Source organism: Asparagus officinalis, chromosome 5 (assembly GCF_001876935.1).
Source record: "Asparagus officinalis chromosome 5, Aspof.V1, whole genome shotgun sequence".
NCBI classification, from domain to species: domain Eukaryota; kingdom Viridiplantae; phylum Streptophyta; class Magnoliopsida; order Asparagales; family Asparagaceae; genus Asparagus; species Asparagus officinalis.
Genome location: NC_033798.1, coordinates 126596085 through 126605655, shown reverse-complemented (window position 1 = coordinate 126605655; position 9571 = coordinate 126596085). Strand labels below are relative to the sequence as shown.

The following is a 9571-nucleotide window of genomic DNA, read 5'->3' as shown; positions in this document are numbered from 1 at the left end:
ATCATTTACTAGTTATAGGTCAAGCACAAATTTAAGAAATCTCTGAATTAGATCATATCTCCAAGCAAGTGACCATCACATTGCATGATCTAACAAAATAATCTCTAAGGATAATATAACAATTATATAAAAAGATACCCAAACAACATGTGCAATAATAAACTCAATTAATAATCAATAAAAAATGTATTGGATGTTTAAGGGCATATAACACTACTCTAGCAATCTCCCACTTGCCCTCACATCCAATCAGATACAATCCTAACTCCCATTTTTTCTAAATGTCTGTCAAAAACCTTTTGTGACAACGGTTTTGTGAAAGGATCTGCAATGTTATCCATTGTAGCAATCTTTTGAATCACCACATCTTTCCTGTTGTGAATCTCTCTAACGATATGCTATTTCCTTTCAATGTGCTTAGACTTCTGATGAGCCCTTGGTTATTTAATTTGAGCAACTGCTCCACCGTTATCGCAGAACAATGGAATAGGAAATACACTAGCAGGAACTATGTCAAGCTCACGGACAAACTTATTTATCCATACTCCTTCTTTTGCGGCTTCACTTGCTGCTACATATTCTGCTTCGGTTGTAGAATCAGCAGTGACATTTTGCTTAACACTTCTCCAACTAAAAGCACCATTATTGATGATATAAACATATCCAGATGTAGACTTTCTATCATCTGGATCGGATTGGAAATCAGAATCAGTATATCCTTCAATGCTCATGTCATTTGCATCATAAACTAAACAATAGTCTTTAGTTCTACGCAAATATTTAAATATGGCTTTCACTGCAGTCCAATGTTCCTCACCAGGATTAGACTGAAATCTACTTACAAGCCCAACAACATATGCTATGTCAGGTCTAGTACATAACATAACATACATCAAACTACCAACTGCCGAAGCATATGGTATATTTCTAAAACTCTCAATCTCCTCTTTAGATTTAGGACACATTTTCTTTGAGAGTGAGATTCCATGTCTAGTAGGAAGTAATCCTTTCTTGGAATCTTGCATGTTGAACTTTTTGAGGATCTTATCCACATAAGTAGACTGTGACAATCCTATACGTCTCTTTTCTCTATCTCTATAGACTTTGAGACCCAAAATATAGGATGCTTGACCAAGATCTTTCATAGAGAACTTGTTTGAAAGCCATAATTTAACTGATGTCATCATACCTACATCATTCCCAATGAGTAGTATGTCATCAACATAAAGCACTAGGAACACAATGGAATTATTCTGTTGTTTCTTATACACACATGCTTCTTCAGAATTTTGGATAAAATCATATTCTTTAATCGTTTCATCAAAACGAATATTCCAACTCCTTGAAGCCTGTTTAAGTCCATAAATTGAACGATTCAATTTGCAAACCATATGTTCTTGACCTTTACATACATAACCTTCTGGCTGCTGCATGTAAATATCTTCTTCAAGATATCCATTCAAGAAAGCTGTTTTGACATCCATTTGCCATATCTCATAGTCATAATATGCAGCAATGGCTAAAAGGATCCTAATGGACTTTAACATTACAACCGGAGAAAAGGTTTCCTCGTAGTCAATACCCTTCTTTTGAGTATAATCTTTTGCCACTAAGCGAGCTTTATATGTCTCTACATATCCATCAACTCCATATTTTCTTTTAAATATCCATTTACATCCTATAGGTTTTACCCCAATAGGTGGATCAATCAAGGTCCATACCTTGTTATGATACATGGAGTCCATTTCAGCTTTCATGGCATCAACCCACTTACTAGAATCTATGTCAGACATAGCTTCTTTGTAAGTTCTAGGATCTTCATCATCCTCTTTGTTTTCCATCAAATATGTTTCATCGAAGTGCCTGTACCGTACAGGTGGATGAATGATCCTACTTGATCTCCTTATTGTAATTGGTGCATCAACAACAGATTTAGTTAATGAATCTCCAATCACTTTTGAAATTACCCTAGAGGGGGGTAAATAGGGTATATGCTAATCTAATCCAATATTAATGCAAATTAAAAATAACCCTCCTATCGAAGAAGACGATTCTTCTTCTAGAGTTATAGATCCTTGACCAACAATTTGATCTTCTAGAAAAAACACATTTCTGCTAACAGTTATTGTCTGATCACTGGGGTTATAAATATAATACCCAGTACTTTCTTTAGGATAGCCTACAAATAGGCCTCTATTTGTTCTAGACTCTAATTTTATCCATTTTTGTTTTCTTACATGAACAGGACAACCCCAAACCTGTAAGTGTCTAACACTTGATTTCTTTCCACTTTTAGAAAATCTAGAGGACCATCCTTTACAAACCTATTGATCCGATCAATATTAACATGACCCAACCTTGTGTGCCAAAGATAAGTTGGATTACTTTGATCAAACTTACGTTTAAGAGATTTATCAACTTCAATAACATTTGCATAAGAATTAAGGGCAGTTGATATATAATATATGTCATTATCAACTTCACAATGAGCAACAATAGAATTTCCAAACTTTATAGTAGATGATTCACCAAATAAAATAGAATATCCATTTTTGCAAAGTTTAGAAACAGAAATCAAATTTCTCCTAAATGATGGCACATAAAGATAATCTTTTAGTTCCATTACATGTCCTTTATTCAAATGCAAAAAATAAGTTCCTATAGATAATATCGAAACCAAGGCTTCAGCCCCTGCTGTTAAGGTGATCTCTCCATCTTCAAGCTTTCGCCTTTCCTTGTACCCCTGCAAGGAATTGCAAATATGCGAAGATGAGCCAGAATCCACACACCATATATAAGAAGAATAACTCACTACATTAGTCTCTACTAAGTAATGAGATGATATACCTTCAGAAGATTTATCCTTCTTCAATGATGTAAGGTAACCTTTACAATTTCTTTTTCAATGCCTCTTCTTGTTACAAAAGAAGCATTCATCACCAGTCTGATCCCTCTTTTCTTTCTTGGAAACTTTCTTTCCTTTTGCTGGCTTTTTCTTATAAGAAAACTTTCATTTCTTAAAGTTAGACGGCCTAGCAGCTTCTGTAACCATCACTATGGCTTTATCTTACTTCATAATATCCTCAACCCTCTGCAACATATTGCTTAGTTCTGGCAATGTGAGATTTGGTTCTTGAATACTAAAATTCACTTTGAATTGATTAAAGGATCAAGCAAGTGAAGCAAGAATTGCATTAACTTTTGATTCATTGTCCAGCTCGGCTCCCAAGGATTCCAATTCATTTATGTACCCAATCATCTTATGAACGTGGGCCTGAACTGGTGTACCTTCAGCCATCTTGGTGTTCATCAAACCACTCATAGCGTTTTGACGTGCAGTACGATTACGTTCTTCGTACAAAGCCTTAAGGCTTTCCAAGATCTCCTTGCAAGTCTTCTTTCCTTCATGTTGCTTTTGTAAAGTAGGGTCTAAGGAAGCGATAATATAGCACTTTGCAAGTTCATTATGTTCAACCCATTCATCATGCTCGAGAATCTCATATTCTGTTGCATCAGGACCAGGTTCAACAGGTTCGTCCTCTTTTTGCCAATTTTTCAGCAGTAAGGACGATAAACAAATTTCTTTTCCAATCCACATAATTTGGGCCAGTCAGTTTATAGTCATCAAGAAGCTTAGCAAAAGGACTAAACTTAGTCATCCTACACAAGCAGAACATAATAACATAAGAATATTAATTTTACATTTTATTATTGCACAATCATTACTAGGGATAATTTAAGTAATGATATTCACTTAATATGTTTCTTTCATACAAAAAAAAAATATGAACAGGAAATCCAAGCTTAATTATAAACCTCCAGATTTTCAAGATCGAATATAATTAAACAAGGTAGAATCAGTCTATTCAATCATTAACAATTAATGACTTTCCTTTAATTTTGGTCTTTGATGTATGACATGACTCTACTATTTTAGCAAGCATCCCAAGACATCAATGAAGTGTTTACCCATCAATCCAGCTATCTTATAGAAAACAGGTGGCACTACCTATTTTAGTCTAGTGGTCCCATTATATATAAAACACTTGGCATCCTTATGCAAAACATAACTAGATAATAAATTTTAACAAACCCTATCCTTTGTGGCATCAGATAAGCTAAAATATTATTATCTAAGTTATATCTTTATGATGGAAGACCTTTAGATTTATATTTCTTAAATATTAATCTATCTACACTTCTATACAACTTTTGTTATGTATTATAATTGAGAGAAAATAACAACAGTCAATTTCTAATAAATTCTAAACTGTTTTATTTAAAAGAGAAAATTCAGAACAATTCTGGACCTATTAATAATTTTCCATGTATTACTTTAATCTCATGAAAAATTAAAATTAAACAATTTAAAATAATGCAACCATGTTACATGCATAATTTAAATAAGTATTTCAAAAAATACAATGATACATTATCAATCAATAAGAGTTAAATAATCTTTTCAACATTAGAAAATAAATTATACATCTATATGGGCTTCAGAACAAATTCTGTAGCTCTTAAGGGTTAATAAGAAAATAATCACTTCTTTCAGATGGGTTCCAGAATAGTTTCTGGTTTAAACAGGGGGCTGAAACTAATTTTACAGCAAAAAATCAATACTGGTGGACTTCAGAACAGTTTCTGGGTCAAACAGGGGTCTAATAATAATTTTACAGTAAAATTCAAATTATCAGGATTTCGGGTTTTGGTACTGTTTGCGGGTCAAACCCGTTTCATTAAACTTAAGTCTTAATGGGTTTGGATACATAACCATTTATGAAAAATAATCCATTAAGATCATCTTCTTCCATGAAGATTAGGGTTAGGGTTTGTCTAGGTTAGAGGGATGGCCCGCCACCACCATTGGGGCGGCGGCGGTGGCGACGGCGGCGGCATCATCTCCGGTGATCATCCAATTTTTATTTTTTTATTTTTTGTTTAAAGATGTTGTGAGATCAAATCTCAAACTCCGGCCATCTCCACCTCCGCCTCCCATCCAATAGACCACAACTCCTTGATTAAAGAAATTATAACAATCTAAAAACTCTATTTAGATCAAATCTAACAAGAACCCAAATATTACAATAATTGAAAAAGAAAAATTCTTTGATCTAATCATAAGAATTTTAACCCATAAACAATAACCACTTATTGCAAACAACGATTTCAGATCATAAACAGTAACCCTCCGACCGTGAACAGTATTTCCGACATGAACAGTACCACCGATGAACAGTATTCTCGGTGATTAACAGTGCCATTGGCCGATGAACAGTAACCCGATTTTTTTTAAAAAATCTAAATAAATTATTACAGATTGGGTTCTAAACCCGCTCTGATACCAATTGTTGGAAACATAATATACAATACAGCGGAAAAATGCATATCATGTAGATTAATCAAAATTAATTAAAATCTAGAAAAATACCTGAAACGCTTTCTGAATTTCTTTGATAATCAGTTCCAAGATCAACACAGTAGCTTTCTCAAGAGAAAAAGCCTCCAACTGAAATCCACCCGTCACCGAAGAGGAACAATACAGAGAGATAGGTTCTCAAAATCTATTTCTTTTTCTCATCCTTTTTGAGGCTACATATGAGCCCTATATATAGGATTGGATCTGCCTTATGGATTTCAATTTCAAAACAATTCTTAATTGTTTAAAACTCTTATCCATAATGTTTAAAGATAGAATATTCTTTCCATAACAATTAGGATAGAAATAGATTTGTTCAAAAACTTTATCCATAACAATTAGGATAGAAATAGATTTGTTCAAAAACTTTATCCATAACAATTAGGATAGAAATAGATTTGTTCAAAAACTTTATCCATAACAATTAGGATAGAAATAGATTTGTTCAAAAACTTTATCCATAACAATTAAGGATAGAATTAGAATTGCATTGTATGTATACCTCTTCTAATGACATTAGTGAGACCAATTGGGTCCCATATCGAGAACCAATTATTAATCAAATTAATAATTTTAATTTAACAATCAAATCCCTATCCGACCAACTGTTCATAAAAGCTCTTCCATAATATGGGATTAAATATTCATGAATAATATTATCTTACATTCAGTCCCCTCCAGTATCAATTGATTTTAGGAAACTTTATTGAGCAGGACAAATCACCTACTTGCTCATTCCTAAAATTGCAATCCCATGATCATAAATAAAAAACCATTTTTGAAACAACAAAAATATTTTATTTTATAAGAAAATAAATTTAGAAAAATAATTTTCAAAAACCACCCGTCGACGGGAATTTAATATATTCATGGGATATGCATAATAAATTAACTCATAAAAATGAGTATACTGGATCCTATCTAGATATCCATCACTTCCCTAAATGAAATCTAATAACCCAATATTTCAGGCTGTATAACACTTGTAAAACAAGCTTAACCATCATATCAAAGTATATTAGATTATCAAATCGAAAATGATAATATCATCAAGTCTAAGGGACCATGTAACAATTTGGATTCTCTCTCTCTTAGGTGACTCGTCCTAGAGAATCCAAATAAGGTCTTGCGCTACACATATCAAATATGCGCTTATGACATACACCCGGGGAATCTTCATTCCCGATAGTTGAGATCAACCATCACATCTAATATGTCGTTGTCATGCATAATAACCTGTCATAACTAAGCTATCCTTTACTAGTTATAGGTTAAGCACAAATTTAAGAAATCTCTGAATTAGATCATATCTCCAAGCAAGTGACCATCACATTGCATGATCTAACAAAATAATCTCTAAGGATAATATAACAATTATATAAAAAGATACCCAAACAACATGTGCAATAATAAACTCAATTAATAATCAATAAAAAATGTATTGGATGTTTAAGGGCATATAACACTACTCTAGCAATCTCCCACTTGCCCTCACATCCAATCAGATACAATCCTAACTCCCATTTTTTCTAAATGTCTGTCAAAAACCTTTTGTGACAACGGTTTTGTGAAAGGATCTGCAATGTTATCCATTGTAGCAATCTTTTGAATCACCACATCTTTCATGTTGTGAATCTCTCTAACGATATGATATTTCTTTTCAATGTGCTTAGACTTCTGATGAGCCCTTGGTTGTTTAATTTGAGCAACTGCTCCACTGTTATCGCAGAACAATGGAATAGGAAATACACTAGCAGGAACTATGCCAAGCTCACGGACAAACTTATTTATCCATACTCCTTCTTTTGCGGCTTCACTTGCTGCTACATATTCTGCTTCGGTTGTAGAATCAGCGGTGACATTTTGCTTAACACTTCTCCAACTAAAAGCACCATTATTGATGATATAAACATATCCAGATGTAGACTTTCTATCATCTGGATCGGATTGGAAATCAGAATCAGTATATCCATGAATGATAGGCTATAGGCTGGGTCCGACCCGGCCCATGCCCACCCCCAGATGGAACTATGATGAGCCTTATTTCACAGCGCACCAACTCTATTTGCTCAAAAAGAATCATAAATATTGGACCATCATCCAAAGGCGTTGCTTGCTATCCATTTGGGGCGAACGCCGGTTAGGTTCGATTTAATGTGTCTCCAGAAATAAATGAGGCTTAGAAAGCCCATTTATAGTGTGGATACGTGGCCCATGAGGCTACAGCAGACGGATCAATAGACAACTAAACGAACCGCACTCTAATGTGGCCAAGAGGGAATCAGCAGGTGCCGGTGTCGCACGAAGAGCGAGCGTTGACGTGTCAGCTCCTGGAAACAGAGGCATGCATGGCCGCCACGCGTCAGCTGCAAAGCCCATGAACTCCGCCACCTGGGTTCCTCTCTATCCCATTTTCTTTCCTATTTCAGCGCCCAACTGCTACAGCGTATTACAATTAACAAATAATAGAATTTTAGGAAAAAGGAAAAGGGCCAAAAAAAAAAAAGAGAGGAGAAAATGATGTCTGGGTTGCTGGGAGGTGGAAGAACCGGCGTTGTATTTCTGAGCAGCGTCGGCAGAGCCTTTGCCAACCCTGCCCTTCCTGCGATTCGATCGCCGCGGTTCGTCAGCTTCCCGGTCGCCGCGAAGTCGACACAGGTAAAACATAGATTAATAGTGCTTGAAACGCCATGTACGAATTTAAATTAGGCACAATAGTATGACAGAAGGTGAAAACTGAAAAATTTTGCGAGATGGAAAAAAACTAGGAAAAGTGGCATTATAGTATGGCAGAAGATGAATACTTGAAAATTTTCCGGGGTAAAATAAACTCGAAAAAAGTGAAACTTATGATGCTGCGTTTGCCGGGAGTCGAACCCGGGTCTATTGCTTGGAAGGCAATTATCCTAACCGTTGGACTACAAACGCTTGACGAAAAGTTCGCTTAATTAATTTCTTGGCAATAAAACAATTCTGACACAATTCCCACAACTGGCTGTCGTTATTGAACTCGTGGGAGATCAAATCGGACTTTTCAGATGGCTGAAATTACTTTTTTTTAACACGGCATGACAAAACTGAACTAATTTTCTGAGGGGTTATTTGCATGTACACCCCCTTACATCATAGGGTATTTGCAAAAAATTCCACCAAATCTTAGTATTTGCAAAATTACACCCAAAATAAACAACTTTGTGAAAAAAAAATTATCTCTACAATCAACAAATCATCGACGTCGTGCTAAAATTTTGACTATCTAATCGATAATTTTTAGAATGCGATTACAACCTAGCATGTTGAAGTTGATGACTAATAGCTTTGAGGGTAATTTTCTTTTTCAAAATTGAAGATTTGAGGGGTGGTTTACTAAATACTGAGATTTAGAGGGGATTTTTGGTAATAACCATGACGTAAGGGGGCATATATGCAAACAGCCCTTTCCTAATTGTGATGAATGATTAGGGGCTGTTTGGTTTCCTGTTTTTGAGGGAAAGCCACTGTTAAAAGCATGTCAAAAGTGTTACTTTTTGACAGGCTTTCAAGCAAAATCCTTTTTTTTAGAGGCGTTTTTTCTTAAAGCCTGTCAAAGAAGTGACACATTGGTAGGCTTTCAAGAGAATTTTTTTTTAACCAAACAGCCCCTAGACGACGACATGCTATCGCTAAAATTTACGCCGTTAAATTCAAGTGAAAAGAACAAGAGACGTTGGCCTTTCCTAGGTTGCAAGAGGGTGATTGGGTTTGGTTCATTTTTGAGTTACAGGCGCATAACAACGCAGATGAAGAAAGAGAGGGGGAAATGGTAGACAAGGCGAAGGCAACAACACAGAGAGCCAAGGAAACAATGAGGGAAGGATGGGAGAAGATGTCAGACCAAGCCGAGACCGCCAAAGAAAAAACCAAAGAAGGCGCGAGTCACGCGAGCGACAAAGCCAAAGAAACCGCGAGTGAAGCTCAAGAAAGGGCTCGGGCAGCCAAGGATGGCGCCAAGGAAGGAGCGAAGAACATGGGAGAAAAAGCGAGCGAAGCTCGAGATGGGATGGAGGAAAAGGCTGAGACGGCGAAGGGGAAGATAAAGGAGACGGTTCGGGGGGCGTGGGACAAGGCGAAGGAGGCGGGGCAGAAGATAAAGGAGAGAGAGGGAGGGGAAGG

At 35.8% G+C, this 9571-nt stretch overlaps 1 protein-coding gene and 1 non-coding gene across 2 annotated transcripts; one reads left to right on the top strand and one right to left on the bottom strand.

Moving 5' to 3' along the window:
* LOC109842576 (late embryogenesis abundant protein 29-like) lies at positions 7939-9554 on the top strand (the record flags this gene model as incomplete). Its single annotated transcript, XM_020411435.1, has 2 exons — positions 7939-8077; positions 9183-9554. Coding segments are annotated over exons 1-2 (510 nt in total), but the record flags the coding sequence as incomplete, so codon positions are not given.
* TRNAG-UCC lies at positions 8276-8347 on the bottom strand. Its single transcript has one exon. It is a non-coding gene; the product is annotated as a tRNA-Gly (tRNA).